Source organism: Falco punctatus, assembly GCF_963210335.1.
Source record: "Falco punctatus genome assembly, chromosome: 8".
Lineage (NCBI taxonomy): Eukaryota > Metazoa > Chordata > Aves > Falconiformes > Falconidae > Falco > Falco punctatus.
Window position 1 is genome coordinate 53,038,452 of NC_137588.1, and position 20,914 is coordinate 53,059,365.

General features: G+C 52.6%; 2 protein-coding genes across 6 annotated transcripts in view; both read right to left on the minus strand.

The window, feature by feature from the left end:
• Positions 1–522: 522 nt before the first annotated feature.
• LOC308068093 (E3 ubiquitin/ISG15 ligase TRIM25-like) lies at positions 523–12,179 on the minus strand. 2 transcript variants are annotated; one of them, XM_080398096.1, is made up of 7 exons: positions 9,089–12,179; positions 8,360–8,455; positions 7,030–7,263; positions 6,912–6,934; positions 5,776–5,918; positions 4,495–4,591; positions 1,659–1,840 (listed from the first exon to the last, which is right to left on the minus strand). In XM_080398096.1, exons 1-7 carry the CDS (start codon positions 9,710–9,712, stop codon positions 1,804–1,806), a joined length of 1,254 nt encoding a protein of 417 aa, XP_080254222.1. In that variant the 5' UTR covers positions 9,713–12,179; the 3' UTR covers positions 1,659–1,803. The 2 variants fall into 2 exon arrangements, with proteins under 2 accessions (XP_080254221.1, XP_080254222.1); XM_080398095.1 differs by lacking the exon at positions 4,495–4,591 and having other exon boundaries at positions 523–1,840; positions 9,089–9,798.
• Positions 12,180–12,251: 72 nt separating this feature from the next.
• PPARGC1B (PPARG coactivator 1 beta) overlaps positions 12,252–20,914 on the minus strand; it is a 56,821-nt gene continuing 48,158 nt past the window's right edge. For 2 of the 4 annotated variants that reach the window (XM_080398061.1, XM_080398062.1), the window contains one exon: positions 12,876–20,426. In XM_080398061.1, coding sequence (XP_080254187.1) covers positions 20,323–20,426 — 104 coding nt within the window. In that variant the 3' untranslated portion in view covers positions 12,876–20,322. Of the gene's footprint in view, positions 12,363–12,620; positions 12,690–12,875; positions 20,427–20,914 lie in introns of those variants that run through there. The other 2 variants (XR_013929853.1, XR_013929854.1) reach the window with 2 other exon arrangements.

The window sequence follows — 20,914 nt, forward strand, 5'->3', positions numbered from 1 at the left end:
AGGATGAGCCACCACCACCAGACTGGTGGGAGCAGTGAGTGCTGGGGAGGGCAGGAGATGGACAATTCTCCTGCAGCCCTCTGCCCTCCCAGAAAGCTTCTCCATCCCATGCCAGGGACAGCAAATGAAAGGTAAGCCCTGGATGAGAAGAGCACGAGCCCAGCAGGGGTAAGCCAGGAACTCCCTCTGCTTTGTCTGGTTCTTTTCCACAGCAGTTACAGGTTACCTGTAGGTAAAATAGGGAGAACCCAGGGGAAAGTTTTACTGGGACTTGTTGAGGCTGGTCTGCTACCTGCAGCCAGGTGACAGGGAAACGGGCTGGAAAGGCTCTCAGAAATGTGCTTTAGGGCAGGAACATCCCTGCACCATCTCAGGAGCCTTGCTTACCTCACTTGGCGCCTGCACCACCCCAGACCGGGCAGAGCAGCAGCCACTGCAGGCGCATTTGGGAGACCCAGCTCTGCCCACATGGTCTTCTGTATCATTTTGGTGCATAAAATGCAAAAGACAAAACACAGCCACTTTCTTTCAAGACTGAACGAGGATTTATTTTAGCATCCGCAAAACTGTAACATTCGTTAAGGCCCTTCACTGTTCCTGCTGGGGTGAAGAGCTCCTGCCTGGACCTCTTCAGGCAAATACCCTGGCTCTGTCAGAAGGCAGCAATATCATCTCTTCCTCCCCAAGGTGTTTGGACAATCGTAATGAACTGGGCCAGGCCCCATATGGCAGAGGCTAAAAGCACATGAGTTTTCCTCGTTACTCCCTTTGCTGTGAGATTTTTGCATACATGAGGAGAAAATCGAAATGGTGGCAAGAAGCAGGTAAGTGATGTATCAGAGAGCTCGCAGGGGGTGACGGCAGCAAGGCAGAGCAGTTGTCTCACTGCCTAGTCTCTGCTTGCCTCCCAGGCCATCTCTGCTTCTGCAACAGACGGCTCAGGTTCTGCAGGATGGGTGAAGGAAGGCAGGGGTAAAAGCTGATGCATTACAGCAAACATAAGCATTGCTGCTGCTCAGTTCTGCAGCAGTTAATGTTGTGCTGTCGACATTTTTATACACCAACTTGCCATTGTGTTTTGCAAACTACACTAATAACATGCAGCCAACACAGCATTTGATCCAATGCAACAAAGTGCATCTCAGCAGCATTTTCATAGTGATTCACAGGACTAATAAGACAGGAGCTGTGGCAGTAAGTGGCGGTGTGCTGCGCTATACCCCGCAGAGGCCTTGCCGTCACACAGACGAGCGGTCACAGCAGCCCAAACCCTGATTGCTGATACGCCAGCTTAGCACAGCCTCCATGCAGCAGCACTCCCAATACCTAGGCCTGGAAATACAAACCAGCACCTTGTCCCCCCATCACTACAGGAGCTTCAAAGAGCCGTTTGACACAAAAAAGGTAGCATAGGCGGGGTAGTTTGAAGGGATGCTTACTGCCTGTATAAGCTTGAGTCTCTCAGCAGGACCTCCACCCTTGACAGACATGTTATAAAATGACAGTGTATTTCTTCTACAGTCTAGCTCTACCCTGATCACTTTGAAGCCTGCAGAAAAGTTCTCAGTTGTGATCATGGTTTCGCCTAGGAACACACTAAGGTAATCACAACACATGCACAGGTAGCACTCAATCTTCTTGTGAATGATTCCGAGCTTCCAGCATCTCGCATTGCTGGTGTCCACCTCCCAGAAGTGACAGCCCTCTGAGAAGCTCTGGTGACTCCGCACGTATGGTAAAGAATATGGGTTATGTGGTATACTATATGTGTAACAACCAAATGAGGAGTCAAAGATTGTTTGGTCAGGGTGAGCAGCTGCACAAGTCAGATGTTGATGAACTGCAGAAAGAAAAAAACCACATTACAATTGTTAATTAATAATTGTGCAGATTTGCACACATCCCTTTTGCTGTTGCTGAAAGCTGGATTTCCCAATCCAACTCATCAAAGTCAATCCAAGTCATCTTATCCAAGTCATTAAAAGCATATGTTAACTGAAACACCCTCAGCACCTCTCTAAGCTGCTCCTATGTAATTCTAAAGGGGATTGCTAACACGTTTCAAGAAATGCTGCTCTTTCACAATTTTGAAGTGTCTTTTTCCTTTTTTGTTTCCAACTACAGCAACTCTTCAATTTTAGTTTTCTATCATTGTCCTCTGCAGAGCTTCATTAGGCATTTTTAAAAACTCTTAGAAAATTCTACGTACAAGAAATGTGTGAACAGTAGCACAGCCATTTTATAAATGTTTATTTGCTTAGGAACATTCGAAGCTTCAAAAGTGAACAAGTCAAGAACTTACAGGTAAAGATTAAGGGGCAGGCCAACATGGGGGACACCGTCGTGTGTTTGCTACAGGCCACCCGATCAGGCCGGTGGGGCCTCCTACAGACAACAGGGGGTAGCCTCACCATCACAGACCCTGGTTCTCATGGGGGACTTCAACCTCCCTGATATCCACTGGAAAGACAACACAGCCAGGCACAGGCAGTCCAGAAGGTTCCTGCAGAGCATTGATGATAACTTTTTGATGCAGGTGGTGGAGGAGCCTACAAGGTGAGGTGTGCTCCTAGACCTTGTGCTCACAAACCAAGAAGGCTGGTTGGGGATGGGAAGGTTGAGGGCAGCCTTGGCTGCAGTGACCATGAGACGGTGGAGTTCAGGATCCTGCGTGGAGGAAGCAGGGCAGTAGGCAGGACTGCAACCCTGGACTTCAGGAGAGCTAACTGCGGCCTCTTCAAGGACCTACTTGGAGGAATCCCGTGGGTTAGGGCCCTAGAAGGCAGGGGGGTCCAAGAGAGCTGGCTAATGTTCAAACATCACCTCCTCCAAGCTCAAGATAAGTGCATCCCCGTGAGTAGGAAATCAAGCAAAGAAGGCAAGGGGCCTGCATGGATGAGCAAGGAGCTTATGGCAAATCTCAAACAGAAGAAGGAAGTTTACAGGATGTGGAAAGAGGGAAAGGACACTTGGGAGGAATATAGGCATGTGGTCAGAACATGCAGGGAGGCAACCAGGAAGGCTAAGGTCCATTTGGAACTAAATTTGGTGGGGGAGGTCAAGGACAAGAAGGGCTTCTCCAAGTACGTCAGCAGGAAAAGGATGACTAGGGAAAACATGGGCCTGCTGCTGAATGAGGTGGGTGCTCTGGTGATGAAGGACACAGAGAAGGTGGAGTTACTGAATGCCTTCTCTGCTTCAGTCTTCACCACCAAGGCCAGGCCTCTGGTTTCCTAGACCCTGGAGACAAGAGAGGAAGTCTGGAGAAAGGCTGACTTCCCCTGGTCGAGGAGGATCACATTAGAGATCACTTAAGCAAGCTTGACACTCACAAATCCATGGGCCCCAATGGGATGCACCCGTGAGCACTGAGGGAGCTGGCAGATGTCATTGCCAAGCCACTTTCCATCATCTTTGAAAGGCCATGGAGAACAGGAGAGGTGCCTGAGGACTGGAGGAAAGCCAGTGTCACTCCAGTCTTCAAAAAGGACAAGGACAGGAGGAGGACCCGGAAACCACAGGCTGGTCAGCCTCACCTCCGTCCCTGCAAAGGTGATGGAACAGCTCATGCTGGAGGTCACCTCAAAGCATGTGGAGGAAAAGAAGGTCATCAGGAACGTCAACATGGATTCACCAGGGGGAAATCATGCCTGACCAACCTGACAGCCTTCAGTGATGGAATGAGTGGCCGGGTAGGTGAGGGGAGAGTGGTGGATGTTGTCTACCCTGACCTCAGCAAGGCTTTTGGCAGGGTCTCCCATAACAGCCTCATGCATAAAATCAGGACATGTGGGTGAGATGAGGGGACAGTGAGGTGGGCTGAGAACTGGCCGAATGGCAGAGTTCGGAGAGCTGTGAACAGCGGTGCACAGCCTGGCTGGAGGCCTGTAGCTCGTGGTGTTCCCCGGGTCAGTGCTGGGTCCCATCCTCCAACTTACTCATCAGCGACCTGGATGGAGGGACGGAGTGTCCCCTCAGCACGTTTGTGGCTGATACAGACTGGGAGGAGCGGCTGATACCCCAGGAGGCTGCGCTGCCCTTCAGCGAGCCCTGGGCAGGCTGGGGAGCTGGGTGGGAAGGAACCTAATGAAGCTCAATAAGGGCAGGTGTAGGGTCCTGCACCCAGGGAGGAACAGCCCCAGGCACCAGCACAGGCTGGGGGTGGCCTGGGAGGTCTGGTGGGCAGCCAGTTGCCCGTGAGCCAGCCGTGTGCCCGGGTGGCCAAGGCCAGTGGTGTCCCGGGGTCGTTAGGAGCAGCGAGGCCGGCAGGGGCAGGGAGGTGATCCTCCCCCTCTGCTCTGCCCTGGTGAGGCCACGTCTGCAGTGCTGTGTCCAGTGCTGGGCTCCCCAGTTCCAGAGACAGGGAACTGCTGGAGAGGGGCCAGCGGAGGCTACAAGGATGATCAGGGGACTGGAGCATCTCCCTTGTGGGGAAAGGCTGGGAGAGCTGGGCCTGTGTAGCCTGGAGAAGAGCAGGCTGAGAGGGGATCTTACCATGGGCTACAAATATCTTCAGGGCGAGTGCCAGGAGGACGGGGCCAGGCTCTTTTCAGTGGTGCCCAGTGACAGGACCAGGGGCAACGGGCACAAACTGAAACACAAGAAGTTCCATCTGAATCTGAAGGAAGAACTTCTTTACCTTGACGGTGACAGAGCACAGGAACAGGCTGCCCAGGGAGGCTGTGGGGTCTCCTTCTCTGGAGACATCCAAAACCCACCTGGATGAGACTGTGCAACCTGCCCTAGGTGACCCTGCTTGAGCAGGGGGTTGGACTGGATGATCTCCAGAGGTCCCTTCCAACCCCAACCAGTCTGTGATACTGTGAAGTTATTTTCTAGAACTCTCAAAACTTCTTACCATGGCCAGTAACAAAAAGTGAGTTCTACACTCAGGAATTTGAAGAATGTTGTTATTCAGACCTTCTCTTGCATGTAATGCATTTCAATATAGTGACATTTTTCTGGAAGTTACTCCTTCAGGAAACTGAAACAGCGGCAGTGACTTGGGCAACTAACCAAAACCGCTCAGGTGGCATAGATAATTAGGAAACCTGGATCTGAGGTTTTCTAGCCAGAATAGGTCTGGGCTGTGCTTACAGGGATGGCAGAGACAGAGCTGAGGAGCAGCTGTGAGCAGTGTGCTTCTTGGTGCGCCCAAGGCTGTGTGGGCGGCAGCCAGTTAGGTGTGCGCACTGTCACGTGTGCCCTGGGTAGAGCCTTCCCACCCCAGCTGTCTCTCGGTCTTGACCCTAGGCTCACTGTCAGCATGGGAGCTATAACAAAGGAACCCTAATATTTTTGATTCAATTGGACAAGCATCCCACTGTGCACAGCACTGGGACAGTAGGTTGATCTTACAAAAGAGTAGATTTTTTTACACTGTGAGACAAACTCCACCTGCTGCTGCTGCTGCTTTGAAGAGTTCTCAGCTTTCCTTGTGCTTTGAATCAAAGTCATGCTACAGACAGAAGAAGCATTGCTAGTCTTAATCCTCTCAGAGAACTCCTAGGACATCCACAGCTCTTTACCCAGAGCCCACTTTAACAGCGTGTATTCAGAGCACACCCAAAAGCCCTGAGGCCCTTTTATGTACACATATGTGAAAATACAATCATATCATAGAGTATCATAGAATGGGTTGGAAGGACCTTAAAGATTGTCTAGTAAGTGTGATTAATCAGTTCTTCTAGAGGTACTTGTACTCAGTGTCTTATTACAGTTCTTTTTAAAATATGTTTTCCATCTTGCTTGTCGCGTAGCAAAATGATCACTTACCAGGTAGTGCTTTAAATAAGGACTGCATGTCTGAGAGAAATTGCTGGAAAAACCTCAGAGCAGTGTTTGTTGTTAATTCATTCAAAATAATGGGTGGCAGTGGTAGTTGTACACCAGCTGTGTTAGGAACTGGCTTGTGTTTCCTAAAACATACAGAAAGACATCAGAAGACCAGCAAGTTGTCAGAAAACCATCAAAAAACCCATCCCTGAGCCAACAACTGCCTCTTCTGCTCCACATGCAGCCTCGATGGGAGATACAGAAAGCAGCTTCTATCCTCCCCTCCCTCTGCAGCTTTACCAGGGACTCCCCCTCTGAGCAGGTTTCTCCCAGAACCCCAAATCCCTTCAACACTGTTAGGATGAAATTCACTTCATGGACAGTACCTGTCCCCAGGGAACCTTGTCTCAGCCACCTCAGCCCCAGCTTTGCCAGGACATGCCCTAGCATCATGTTTGCGATTACAGTCCTCAAGTCCCCACAGCGGGAGCTAATGAGGTGTCAGGGACAGCTGCTGGGATGCTGGGACAGCAAACCAGAGGTGCTGCATTATGACAGCCAAGGGGCAACTGCTGCACCTGAAAGGCAGGGCTGGGGACAGACCAGGCTGGGGCCGCCTGTGTGCATGCAGCGGTGGGCTGTGGTGGAGGAACAGCGCTGGGCAGGCGCTAGTGGAACAGCTCAGCAGAAAAGCCATGAACTTTGTAGCCTCTCCTTCATGCACGTTTCGGCTTCTGCCACATTTGCTTCTTATAAGCAGAAGGCAACGTAAACTGGAGGATGACTCAGGATACCTAAGCTCATCCACCCTTTGCATGCCCACTCAGGGACCTAAATATTCAGGAACTGCCCTCAGAATGGGTCTTGAGAACAGGTGTGGAGAGTATGGCAAAAGAAGCCATGCTGCATATGAAGAGTCACACGTGACCTCTGCTAATATTCTGGGGCTTCTCCAGGTCTCTGCCAAAGCCAGGCTCAAGAGTGTGCAGTCAGCATGCCCAGGGGGCAGCCAGGGCAAGCCCAGGGAGCTGTGGGGCCGGGGCATGCAGGCTGGGCTAGCAGACTCGCACTAGTAGACTACCAGGCACCTGAAACAAAGTGTAATGCAATAGTACACCACCTCAGGAAGAGCTTACCTTGCTTGAATCGCTGCAAAAGTCTGTAAAAGACATTTTGAAAGTAGAATTAGCATAGACCAGGCAAAGGCCAGCCCAAGAGCTGAGTATCTCTGGGAAGGGAGATGCTGTTAGGTACCTTGGTGTAAAGAAGTAGGTCTTTCTGATCTCTCAGAGCCTCCATCTCCTGTACATCACGGCTGACAGCATCCTTCTCCTTTTTCTGTTTTTCTATCTCCGTCTGAATCTCAGCAAGGTCTTGCTCCTCATTGTGACTGAGAGTTTTCAAGACCTGCTCTTCTTTGGTCTCTAGCTGCATACGCATCTCGTCAAAGAGGCTCTTCAGCTGATCCCTCTGCAGACTCCCCTTAGCCTATGAAGAAAACACTTTCAAAGCTGTTAGGGACTGAATTCTACATTTTCCACACTAACTCTCTCTCTCAGAAAAGAGCCTGGTCTTTTCCGGGCTGAGAGAAGTAACCACTAACTTAGTGCCGCTCCATATGACAACAAATCAAGATGTCCCACTGACAGCAGAAAGCATCTGGCAACTGACCAGAAAAAGATAAAAAAGTAGTGCTTCTTGCATGATGCTTGCTGAAGACATTCCACTATGCATATATTTCCTTATTCTGCACTGGTGTTTTTCTGGGATACATTGCCTTTGGTCCTTTTAAGGGTGGGTGAGGAAACAGTTTCTTTGCTTACTACCTCCACCCAGCTTCCTTCACAGTGTGAAAGTAGCTATACTGCCAGACAGGACACTGCCAACAGGTAAAGTTTCATCTTCATACTAGAATATATACATTTCCTTTTCCCAGCACCAGGACTTCTGCTCCCATCACTTTTCCCTGTGGAGGAAGGCAAGTGCCAATTCTGCCTAAGCAGAATGAGCTACGGTTTGGAGACTTGTGTTAAATTCCCTGCTCTTTCAGAGCTTTTAGATAGGTGACTGCATGCTAGGAGCAAAACCCAAACACTTTGGGGCAATCATTTAACCTAATTCCTACCAACTTTTTAGAACCACAAGCTAACCTAAAGGGATTTCTTGTTGTAAAAAGGAATAAAATCACTGTAACATGGTCTGGGTTTTTTCCATAATATTTTCCAAAATTACTATCTATAAATTTATTTATCCTAAATATTTTCCGAAATGTTTTAGACCCTGCCAATTGAATAAGGTTGGGAAAAGGAAAGCCAACCGCCACCCACTAATCAGGAGGCACAGACTTAACAGCAACTTTCAAGCTCAAAAGTCCTTTGGAAACTAAGAATATACTTCCCAGACTGATAAGAAAGTTATTCATCATCCTCCCTCAGAGAAGAAACCTAGAAAACATCTGAGAAACCACACAAGAATGAAAAAAGGCTTTGGAATCAACAATCTGGGGAAGGGCAAAACAAAACTTTATCTCATCAGCTACCAGCAAGCAACCATCCCCAAAGCAGTACGGGACCTTGGAACAAACCTTTACTTGCTCCTGTTGTTCCAGCAGGCTTGCTATGCTTCGATCCAGTGCGGCTTCGTGTGTTTTCATTGTTTCCAGAGTTTTAGGAAAAATATTCTATAAAAATAACCAGAGAGATATCGGGATAGGACTGACACATGGGCACCAGATCAGCAATTTTATGGAAATGGGTTAAGCTAGACCTGCAAAAAGTTTGTTCACCGCATGCTCTCAGGATAAATCACTACATAAAGTTTAACTGGAAGATTTTATCCCTGAACAAATAATAACAATTCTGAGCACAAGAAAGAAATTTGAGACTGAAAACTGTTCATGTGCAACGGCCACGCATAAAGCTACTTTCAGTGCTGACAGCTTCCTTTCTGTTGCTCTGTCATTCATTTTCTTCCCGTAAACGCAGCTCAGGCTGATCTTCCAGCTTGGAAGTACACCAAGAACTAAAAGCATAGCCACAAGCACTCAGTCCCACCAGCCTGGCTCCTCAGGATGGGAAGAAAGTGTTTATAACATCTCGTTTTATACCCCAAGGGGCGAGCCCAGAGGGAATCTGGGGCAAAACTAGGCATAAAAGCTCAGTGACCCAAGATGGAGATTTAGCCCCATCCCGAGCCTGTAGATCCGAGGCTCAGGAGATGTTTTATCCCCGTGCTGCAGGCAGCTGGGCCACAGCCCCCCGTGGTTCTCCTAAACACAACCCACGCCTGGGCCACTCTCCTGGCAGCCTCTTACCTGCGCTTGGCCAAAAGCCTTCTCCAAAGTGATGATCTTATGGCTCTTGTGGGAGCCGATGACACAGCACAGCACGCAGATGCAGACCGAGTCTGTCTGGCAGTAGCACTCCAGCGGTTTGCCGTGCTGGGGGCATCTCCTCTCGGCCAAGGACTGAGCATCACAGGGCTCCACCAGTACGTGGTCCTTCGTGGGGCTCTTCGTGGTGTGCTTGCTCAGGTGGGCTTGGCACAGGGAGGCCTCGCAGGTCAGGCAGGTCTTCACGCCTGGCTGTGGCTCCCAGAGGCAGAAATCACACAGGGTCACCTCCTGCTGGCCCGAGCTGTCCCCCTCCTCTTCGCGTGGCGCATCGCACCCTTCCTCCCCCGTGCGAGGGGCCGCGTTCAGGAGCCGCTCCACGATGCTGCAGAGCTGCACGTTGGGCTGGGGGTCCGCGGGGGGATCCACGCAGGCCTGGCAGAGCGGGCAGCTGAAGGGGCCCTGCCGGCCCCTGCGCGCCTCCTGGACGCACCCCTTGCAGAAGCTGTGCCCGCAGCTCAGGGACACGGGGCTGCGGAAGATGCCCAGGCAGATGGGGCAGGTCAGCTCCTCCTTCAGCCCGGCCACAGCACCCAGCCCAGCCATGGCGCCCGGGCCGCCCAGCCGGGTCCTGCTTTGGGCGCGCACCGAGGGGAAAAGAAACCGAAAGCGGCAGTGCCGGCCCCCCCGCCCCGCCTCCCCCGCCGGCAGCCCCGGTCCCGGGCAGGGCCGCCCCGCGTAGCGCTGCCTCCTCCAGCCCCGCCGCCGGCACCGCCCGGCCCTGCCGCGGCCCCCGCCCTGCACCGGCGCTCGCCCGCCCGGACGCCGGCGGGGGGGGCGAAGCGAGCGGGAGGGATAACGCCAGTTCCCGGCTACCTGCCGCCGGGGGTCCCGCGGTCCAGCGCCCTGGCAGCCCCCTCCGTCCCGCCGGGGGGTTGCTACGCCCGAAGCTGCGGTTTCTTCTAGAAACAGGAGGGAGTTCAAGACCCCTCCGTCGCAGGAGCAGGGGGGAGAGCAGGATGGAGGCAACTTATTTTTGCCAGTTTAAAACCGACTCGCTCTGTTCTCCCTGCCCCGTTGTTCCAGGAAGCTCCCGAGGGGGTGCTGGCAGCCGGCACGCTGGCGGTGACTGTCCCAGCCCAGCGCGACCCCCGCGGCACAGCCCCACAGCCGGCGGTCGCTCAGAGACTGGGGTTACTGGGCTGCTCGAGCTGCTCCTGGGCTCCCCAGGACCTGTTCGACACCCCCTCCTGGAACCGAGCGAGACTCCTGAGCCACTGTCCAGGCAAGGGCGCTGCACTTGGCTACCTGCCCAGAGAAGCAATAGTTATTTTAGTTATTTTACAAGAATTCATCATACAAATCTCTTCCTGATGATATTGACCTCTCAGCCCTCTCCAACACGATGCACCTGCTGGGGGTAGGTAGAATAATTCCCTCCATGTCAGAGCACAAGCTCATTTTCAGCTCCTATTACCTGCTCCCTAATGCTCTGTAATGACCTTGGCCTGCTGGATGGAGAGGTTTCAGATGTTGGCTGTACTTTCCAAGTGATGTTTCCTATTTTCATTGCTACACTGTGTCCTTCATCATTATTTTTCTCCACTCTCTGGGGTTTGTGGCTTTACACTCCACTCCTGCTAATCCCTTTTCCACAGTTGTCCCAAATGTGACTAATACTGTATGCAGAGCTCACCTGGCTTTGCTGTTCCCCCAAAGCACATGAAATGCTGCTTCCCGTTGCCCTTCCCCACCTCCTGCAGTGTGGCGCAACCTGCACCTGCGAACGCTGCCCTTAGTGCACGTGGCACCAGCTGACTGCCGTGCCACTGCGTGCATCCCAACCGCAAAACCTGGTGCTGCGTAGGAAAAATCCTCTGATCTGCTTGGAGCTTACGAGGGCTGCAGAAGGACTCGCTCCCTGTGGGTGCCTGCGGGGATTTTGTGGATGGCTCTGGGTTACTTACTGTGCCCTGCTTGCAGACAGAGGCTGAGACAAGCTGCTGCTCCACTGCTGCATGCTGCTGCGGCCAGCTGCAGCCTTGCTGCTATGTGTGCTGCCTGCAAATCGTCTAGCCTAAAATCTTCTTTCTTTACCCTTCATTAATTAAAGTTCTTAATCCTTTCATTGAAGAAAAAATAATTTCCTTTATTTCCTTCAGGAGTTTGAATGGCCGGTAGATGTTGGAAGCTGCAGGTAATGGCCACTGTAAATAACCTGCTGGTATCTCCTGGGCCACTTGCGGGCAGCTTGTGTGGCAAAATGGTTGCACAGCCACAGCCTGTTTGGCTTTTTAACTCTTCCCTTTGGTCTCACAGCTACACTGATGTTGGGGTCCCCCCCAGCAGCATGGAATGGGGTAAATTCAGTAGCAGGGACAGAGCTTATACTGGAAGCAGCATGGAGAGAGCAATAGCTAGTTGCCAGATACATTTATTTTTCTATGTAATTTTTAAATACAACAGTATTTCAGTGCTGGTTGGCTTTGGCCAATTGGAAAAACCCAGCAGAGCAGACCTGGACTTGTGTTTCCTGGAAGTAAACTTGAAGGTGAGCTGAACCTCAGAAGTGAGGATGCTCAGAGCTGTGTCCCTCCCTCCGCTGCGTGAGCACGCCAGGGTGAGCCCCACATCCTGGGGGATTGCAGGAGTTGCCTTTCCTCCTTGGACTGCTGAGGTCCTGCCTGGGGCTGACTTTCAGTAGCTGGCAGTGATGAATGGAGAAGGTGATGGTGATGAAAGCCAGGGCTTTCACCCAAGAGTTTTCCCTTTCAGCAGTGGTGAGCCAGATCCTTTCCCTGCCTCTCTCCGGTCAGACACTGCTTTTTTGCAGATCCACTGCGATGAAGATTCTGCGTGCTCCAAAACCAGTGCGAGCAGATACAGATGACAGACAGCTTGTGCCAAGCTTTGCACTCTCAGTGCTCTTCTCCAGCAGGTTCTGTGTGGGCAGTCAGCCTTTGTGCTTCAGGGCTTACTGAGAGCCTGGGGCATCGCATGCTTGTGTGCACTACCGCAGTGTGGAGAGTCTTCCTCTACAGTTATTGCTATTATTAAGGCAACGAGGACGTCTTTTCCCTCTGCTCCTCAGGCTGTTGACTGGCAGGCAGGCAGGCAGAGGGTAGCTCCTGGCAAACCTGAGCTGCCTGGTCTTTCCAGCCGTTTGGTATTCCTTTGGTGCTTAGCCTCCTCCTGCTTGCTCGTGGTGATCAAAGCAGGATTGCAGGAGCAAAGAGGAGGCTTTGTGCATGTCAAGCTGAAAGGGAAGAAGAGAGACTTAGAGAAGGAGAGATGCAGCAGCCCCAGCACTGCTGCGTGGAGCTGGTGGCCTTCTGAGACCCCTGCACCAGCATCTCACCCATCACACCTGCTGCCGGGGAGGATGTTGCCCTGGTCATCAAAGGGTCCACTCAGCCACCACCGAGTGGGGCCCACTGTGCACTGCAGGCAGCAAGAGCCTGCGGACATAAGGAGCTGGAAACGCTCCCTCAGAGTCAGCAGGTCATCAGGTTTTGGGAGAGCAGCATTAGTGCTCAAAAAGCTGGTGGGGAGAGGATGGTGCCTTCTTATCTGCAGGAGGCTGCTGAGAAACACAAGGGGTCCAAGCCTGAGTTTGAAAAGGTATTTGGAGACAGAGATGGCGTATGAAAAATTAGAACATATCCAGCCAAGGACTGAGGGGGAGAGAAAGAAAGAAAGAACAGAGAATGCAGGACACAAACCCAGCAGCACCTGGAGAAAGCTCTCCACCGGCATAAAGACAGGCAGCAAACACAGGAGGTGGGAGTTGCAGGTGCCTTAGGGGGAGAGATGCAGGGCTTGGCAGGAGTCCCTTGTGGGCAGCTGCTGCAGGCAGGAGGCCAGTACACTGGGACCAGCAGGCACAGAGGTCCCTGAGATGGCAGGGAGCAAAAAAACCAAGCCTGTCCCTATTCCTCCCTGAAAAGACACCTGCATGGACCCGGGCTGACAAATGTTTAGTGGGCAAATGCGTACATTACTTGAAGTATGTCCTCCAGGGTCCTCTGTGCAGACCTTGTGTGGCCCAGAAGCTGAGGTCCATGTCAGGGAGCAGGGAGGTCCTGTGCCTAGCAGAGCCCCGAGCAGGATTTGCTGTCCGATGCCATTGCCCAGGGCACAGGTGGGAACAGAAACTCCAAAGGGCAGCCCAGGACAGCTCACCAGGCAGTGAAATAAAACCCAAGCAACAGGCGTTTCATGAGCCTGCCTTGCTGTGCCCCTGCCTGCCCACCAGCCTTTCTGTGGGCCCTTGCCCGTGGGGCAGGGGGAGGTCCCACCAAGCTGGTGGAGCTGGGGGCAGTTGTGATCTCAGCTGGGCAGATGTGGGCACCACCACACTGCACACGCTGGCCCTGCAGCCCCTGCTGTGCCTGCTGCCTGCATTGCATGTGCTGCCCACGCTACCTGCTGCCCACACTGCCTGCCAGGTGGCAGCCAGCCATGGTAAGCAACGGAAGCTGTCCCTGTTCACAAAAGCCTGTTACTGACTTATTTTCCCCTCCCACAAGGCACGGTATGCCTGTCCCAGGAGGTATCACCGCCTCCCTTCCCTCCTGCAGCTGGAGAGCAGCCACAGAAGCTACTACCGAAGCAGTGCCCATCTGTGCGAAAAAAAGCCGTTGTACCATAACGTTATACCAAAATGAAAACTGTCGCATTATTGGTTTTTTTTTCCAAATGGCTGGAAGTAATTTCTGGGACTAATTGCTGGGACGGAGGTGCAGAGCTGATGTGGCGATTCACCAACAGGTCCCTTCAGTCTCTAGGTCTGCTTGCAGGATAGCCCTCAATAAACACTATCAGCCTTTTATTTTCCAGAAAGCTGCCTTGGAAGGCAGGTCTGGGCGGCACAGGTCAGGCTGGGAGGACAAGCCTTAGCTGTGGGTCTGCCCCTCCCTGCAGACCCCTTCCTTCATCTGCTTCCACTCCATCCTGGAGCCCTGCCAGCCAGGGACCCCGCTCCCGTGCCTCTGCACCTGCTTGCATCCACCCTGGGCACCCTGACACTGGCTACCCCAGCTGCATCCCCAAATTTCCTCCTTGAAATTTCATGTTTTAATCTGTCCTGGCACTGGCAGTGTCATTGTGCCCTTATGTGTCTTAGAAAAAAATATCGGTGCCTCTGAAGCCTGGTTTTTTTGGAAAGAAGCTGGGAAATAGGCTTCCTGCCAGTTCGCCACTCAAGGGTGCAGCAGCTGCAAGGACCAGGGGCTGGGTTCAGGGGGGGAGGCTGGTTCTGGCTCTGTGGCTGGGCAGGGGGACCCACACTGGGCTCCCACCCACTGTGCTGCGCTGGGTACGGGCAGGTCTAAGGCAACTACCTAAATTGGTGCAAATTGGCAAAGAAAAAAATAGCTGGGACAGCTCAGCACCTTGCTGACCTCCTCCTTTCGGGCTGCTGAGGTCCTCCTGCCCAGCAGCACCACCGCACCATGCTCCAGATAAATTCAGTGCAGCGTCTCCGACCCGGCGAGCCCTGGGCCCTGGGCTCCTGCATGCTGTGGGGTGGCTGCCCCCGGGCTGCTGCTGACTGCCTAGGCTTTCCATCCCATCCCTTCCCAGGCTCCCATGATGACCAGGACACCCTATGCTGGCAAAGAGCAGTTTGGCCACCTTGGCTGTGTCTCTGGGAGAGCAGGGTGGCTCCCAGGTGACGGCTCTCCTGGTACCGCTATCCAGGTACCATCCTGAGCCGTACAGTTGCTGCACCACCATCTGGAGTCTTCTCCACACTTTTTCTTGCAATCTAGCCCTTTGCTCTCTTACTCCCACTCAAGCAAACGCGAGGTGCATGCCCCACTTCATTTTTAAACCTTCATTCTTCTGCGATGGGTCCTGTGGCAGTGGCAGGCTTTTCCTGCACAAGTTAAACTGGAAGAAGCCACACTTAAAATAGCAATATACAGAGGTATTTCCCCCTGGGAGCTGCATCTCTGGCAGTGGTGCAGTGTCAGTGTGAGCAAGCTGGGGGGCTCCGCCACCCCCCTGACCCCAGCTGTGCCCCCACCATCCCACTGCTTGCCAGACAGATGCAGGAAAGCACCTTCTGCAAAGCAAAACGCCTCCTCCCAGGGCAGGTTTGCACTAATAAACTAAAGTATTAGCAGCACAGACTTGTTCCTTTTTTTTTTCCTTTCCACTTTATAGTGTATATGTTATCGTTTATTTATAGGCAGATCACTTCACTATTTACAGTACATGAGCGTAGAGATCCTACAGTCTTTTTGATGTAAACAAGTAACTCCACAGCAGGGGAGTCTGGAAAAAGAAGCCAGTTCTGAAGTATTTACACAATTTAAAATAGAACTTTTATACCCACCAGATAGATATAGATAATACATTGAGCGATTTGGTTAAATTATCTATGAAACTATAGAATCTGACAATGTAAAAATACAAGAAAACGTTCTCTCGTTTTAGAAGGTAGACAGTTAAATCACACTAGAAATAAATCTCTTTTTTAAAAATAATAACAATAATAATAAAGGAAAGGCATAAGAATCCATGCCATCTTTTAAGGTTAAAGTATGTTACATAAATAAGGACACAACAGAACGGAACTGGGGAAAAAATTAAGTGAAATATAAAAAAATGCTACCAATTAAAAAAAAAACAACAGACTAAAAACTTGATTCTTAATCACAAAGGGATCAATTCTGCTACTTTTACTTACTCTGCAAGTAGAAAATTGCAGTTAAGTAGTACTTACTCAGTATGAGGAAGGGAGGCAGAATTGGCCCCTAATAATTATGAGCAGTGTCCTTTTACTTAAAAAAAAAAAAGGAGAAAAAGACAGAATTTAGCTTTTTTTTTTTTTTTATAAATAACAAAGCAGATGTGCCCCTTTTTAGGTGAAATTCTTACACCTTTCTCAAGAAATGCATCAATTTAATCTTTCTCTCTCTTTCTCACATGCATACACACACTCCCTCCCCAACTCAGTGTTTACTGCAGCATGGCTCTCGGCTCGGCACTGTGGCCGTGGGCCCTGGGCTGCTGCCGCCCCTGACCCCAGGGTGGGCGAGGGAAGAGGAATGAAACCCGAAGGCTGCATTTGGCTCTATATTGCTTGAGATTGTCAGGGATGGACTACGAGGCTTAGAACAGAAGGGGTGTCAGGGCACAGCTACGAACAACATTGTATCTCAGCTTCAGCATACCTCCAAAAAGAAAGAAAGAAAGAAAGGAAAAAACCCACCAAAAAAAAAAAGAAAAGTGCTGGTCTGCGATTGCAACACCCCTTTGCATGGACCAGTGCTGAAATCAGACACTCAGGACTGTAACATGGTGACTGAGCTGCTGCTTTGTTAAAGGAGATGTGCAACCCAGCCAGCTGTGCTGAGTAGGGATCGGGATTCGTTGGGGCAGCGTTGAATCTAAAAACCGGGATTGTCCTCTGCATTCAGCCCAGACACTCAGAAACATGTGCTCCATCCCAAGGAGCCCCAGGGACCCACTGGATTCCAGCCAGAAACCCAGTACCCCGTCCTGAACAATGAGCTTTTCTGGGGCGAATCTGTGCAAAAAAAGCAAAGGGGCATTTTATCACGAAAACTCTTCACATTCAGCATTTCCCCACATCACCTGCAGGAAACTATATATTCTTAAAAAAATAGATCTCCTCCTTACTTACTGCCTATGGTAACGTACCCTTTTGCTCCCAGTTTCTCTTTGAAGTAGTGCTCCTTGCCCACCTGCAGCCCCAGCCCTTGCAGGTGGTGGGGGGCAGCTCCCCGGGGCCGCCACGGGGGCTGGGGTGCAAGGGTTCCCTTTTCAGGGTGCCCAGCTCTGAGCTGCACCCACACTGGGGCACCCGCTGCAATGCCACAGACTGGGTGGCCTGGCTGGGTGTCCCCAGCAGCACGGGCTGCCTCTCCCGCACAGCGCCCGGGCAGCGCCTTGCTCCTGCCCCGTTTCCCCATGAGCATCTGAAGCAGTCGCAGGCTGCTCAGGCAGTGAGCTCCCACCTGCCCTTGTGCCCGAGCCCTCCTGCCTGGCCCTCTGCGGACTCGGGCACTGCCAGCTCAAGACAACTATATTTAAAAAAAATAATAATAATCAAACAGAAACCTATTTTTCACTACAAACCCTGCGTGAGGGATTCTAAACCCAGCAGACCTGTGCTTCTTGAGCTGAACACCCGCCACTCTCACCCAGTCCTAAAAGTTGGGGGAAGCCGCTGGGGCAGGCAGCACAGCCCTGGGGCAGGCAGCGCAGCCCTGGGGTGACAGCACAGCCCTGGGGTGACAGCACCTGACCGCTGCTCTCCCCTGCTGCAGCGACGGGCAGTGGCACAGGGCTGCCCCAGCCACGGCTGCACCTCTGCACCTCGCACACCTCTGCGCATAGTGTGCAAATCCTGAATAAATTTCTTGGGGGAGGAGGGAAAACAAACCATCCCAATTTAATGGAAAAAAACCCAACCAAACAACGAAGAAAAAAACCCTAAACCAAAAAAAAAGAAAAAACCCAAACCCCAAACCCACTTATAGGCTTCAGGCACCAGAAAGACCACTTATTGCATCTCTTTCTACCCTATGGGTGCAGTACTGATCAGCTCTGTGCAGGACGAGCCCTCCCCTTCCCGAGTACCGGCCTCAATATCCAGAAGCCGGGCATGGGCAGGGGCTGTGGGCCAACCCGGGGCACCCAGCTGCAGGAAAACAGTGCGAAATTCTATAGCTGGGTACACTGAAACCAATGCTTGGGCAGTGACTGAGTGACCCCCCAGGAGAGGTCCCCCCCAGCTCTGCACTAACCCTTCCCTCCACCACGCTTGATGCATCCCCAGCGGGGCACGGCCGGGGGGGCTCGGTGCCCAGAGCTGTGCGGGAGATGGAAGAATTCCACTTACTTTGCTTTTTTTTTTTTGTTTGTTTGTTTTTTTGGATTGATCGTTTTCTGGAAAACATCAGCACAGCACAGGACAGTACTACCCACCCTAAATGTGTCGCTATATACATTCTACATAAGCTCTATAGCAATCACATGTAAACATCATCATTGTGAGGAAATACTAGGACAGAAAAAGGCAAAGCTACAATGAGGCAATTGCCAATAGCAGATGCTCAGTCTCGGTCAGAGCTACTTGTGTTTGCTAAGGTAGGATGACAAGTGGGGGGAGCTTGTGGCAGGAGAGATGCCAAACCTTGCTGCTGAGCCTGAAATGGCACAAGGACTGTTCCCTGACAGGGATTGTCGCCGGCGGCAGATTGGGGACCTGCAGGTCAAACCCTGCGGTGGCCCTTGCACTGCCAGGCTGGTTGTTGTCAGAACCACAGCTTCCCTGAAAGCAGGGAGAAATAGCCAGGTAACTGTGCTGGTATCTGTGCTGCCGGCATTCCTGCTCCTGCCAGAGACCAGCTGCGTACACGGCCCTGGAGCCGAGGGCCACCTCGGCAGGGCTCCAGCTCTTGGCATCACATCTTGCGTGATTTCGAAGGCTTTGGTCATACTCCCTGCAAGACAAAACAGTACCCACGCCAGGGAAATGAGAATAAAACCCCTAAGTCATGTTGAGGGGAGACCCCAGGAGACTCTAATCTATCTATTGGCAGAGTTAAGGCTATAATATTCTATCTACATAGGATGGCTGAATCCCTAGTGGTCTCTGGGTCTGAAAAATAAATGGAGACGATGGCAATGGCTTGAGGAGCAGGAAGACTCCCGCTGCCTCAGGAAAACAGTACCTCTGGCCGGCTTGTGATGGGCTTTGCTCCAGCCGGTGGTGGGCTCTCCCCCTGCCCACCTCGCTCGGAAACGGAGGGCAAGTTTGCAAGCAGATTTCAGGGGGGTGCTGCTTGAGCATGCCTTAAATCCAGCTCTGCCGGGCAGCCCCAAGGGCCCCTGGCCCGAGGCAGGGTGAGCAAGCATGCCATGGGGCACTGGTGGCATGGGGGACGGATCCTGGGGGCCAACTGGGTGCTGGGGAAGGGTATGGCTTATCAGGTACCGGACAGAGCGCAGGCGGGCTGCTGGCTGGGGCAGGCGTTCGGCACGGCTGCTGTGCCCCCTCCCGCTGCCCTGGGGTTTGGGTGGGTGGGCAGGCGGGGATCACAGATGGGTCCTTCTCACCCCGCTTGCTTTGCAGGCGGTGGAAGCGAGCGGGGAGCAAGCCGCTTGGCCCAGCCAGTCTCCCAGCTGCCCAAGGAGCCAGAGGGAAGCCAGCTACATCGCACAGACCTGGAGGCACCAACCCCGCAGGCTGCGCTGTCAGGACCTGCCAGATCAAGCCTGGCCAGCTCCGTCCCCTCTTCACTGGCTCCAAAGGCGGCGGAGGGCTGAAGCAGTGCTGCCTGGCAAGCACTGGTCCCACGGTCCCCCAGGCAGAGCATCCTTCCACCACCCTTCTCCTTTGCACCTGCAAAGCTGCCTGGCCCCATGGCGAGAAGGGCAGGGGGCTGGCGTGCCCCATCGCCTGCTGGTTCCATCACACGCCAGGACCGATCTCAGCATCTGGGTGCTGCCACCCAGCTGGGCTGGGGGCCTTGGGCCACGCCAGCGAGAAGAATGGCTTTGACAGCAAAGTGGGTGACCCCGAAGTGACTGCCGAGCAGCCCAGTTTGCCAGCAGGGGAGGCGGGTGCCTCCGTGGCCAACAGGCGAATGCCAGCTCCGTGACTCTGCTCTGACCCCCCATTTGCTGAGTGGCAAATGCCTCATTACAGTGCATAGTTAAAAATCAAGGAAGCGGTACAATAAATCTGAATTACAGTACATCTGAGCCATAAATACATTTTTTTAAGTATATACTTTTTTTCTCTTCTTCTATTAAAAATTAGTTTATAATCCTGATTCTATTCACAATTAACAATTTCATCATCACACACTACGGACAAAAAAATGTTATGGTGAACACAGCTGCAACTCCGCGGCGGGAGCACGGGGAGGAGGAGGGTTGGGAGGGGGGAGAGGGGCTGGGGGGCTCCTAGGCTCACCCTAAAACAACCAGTCAGAAGCAGAGGGACTAACGTGTGGCAGTGAGACATCAACACCATGGGGACTCACAGACAGAAGCAGCTTTGTTCAATGTAAACATCGATCGGAAGGGACAGCAGTCTCTCTCTCGTGCGTGCGTGCTCTCGCTCTCTCTCGCTCTCTCTTGCTTTCCATAGACTGAATAATTTCTTTGAAAACGTAAACATATTGGAAGTGCCTTGACTGAGGTATTGAGGTATTCCTCCAAGGTTAAGGCTGTTACCGATGCAGGCTTAGCTGGGCCTCCTGCAGCAAGCTGTCAAAATCCATGGTCTCGTACTTGCTTTTCACTGGAGCTGGGGAGGACTCCTCCGCGCTGCAATCTGGGAACGGCAGGGACACAAGGCAGCCAGGTCAGGGAGTGGGGCAGGAGCTCTCTCGCTGCTGGGCAGGGAGCGAAACTGAGGCACGGCAGGGCACTGCCAGCTTCCCCGCCACCGGCATGCTGCAGCCTGGCACCGCAGAGCCGGGACGGGGCGGTGATGGGGAAAGGGAGCAGGGACGGTGCTGTCCCCCCCACCGAAAGGAGCTGCGGGGCAGAGGGGCTGTAGCGGTGTGCAGCCCAGCAGCTCACACTCCGCAGACACCCGTTTCCAGGTGCTGTGCAAAAATCTGCCGGCTGCAGCTGAATCCTGAGGGCTGACACAGGGCTGCCCTGCGGGAGCTGTGCGGGTCGTGGGGAGGGGGCTGCCTGCCTGCCGCGCTCCCCAGCCCTCCGGCAGAAGCTGAACAAACAGTGCCACTGCAAAGCCTGGGAAATTCAGCAAATGCCAGAAATAAGGCTGCTTAATTTAACAGCAGCTTAACCCTT

What these genes read in the sequence shown, in the direction of transcription:
- LOC308068093 (XM_080398095.1), bottom strand. Translation starts at nt 9,712, where the DNA reads ATGGCTGGGCTGGGTGCTGTGGCCGGGCTGAAGGAGGAGCTGACCTGC. An exon ending in AACAACAGGAGCAAGTAAAG is followed by an intron (nt 7,264 to 8,359) that starts GTTTGTTCCAAG and finishes TTTTCTTCATAG; the next exon opens with GCTAAGGGGAGTCTGCAGAG. An exon ending in TTTGCAGCGATTCAAGCAAG is followed by an intron (nt 5,919 to 6,911) that starts GTAAGCTCTTCC and finishes TGTATGTTTTAG; the next exon opens with GAAACACAAGCCAGTTCCTA.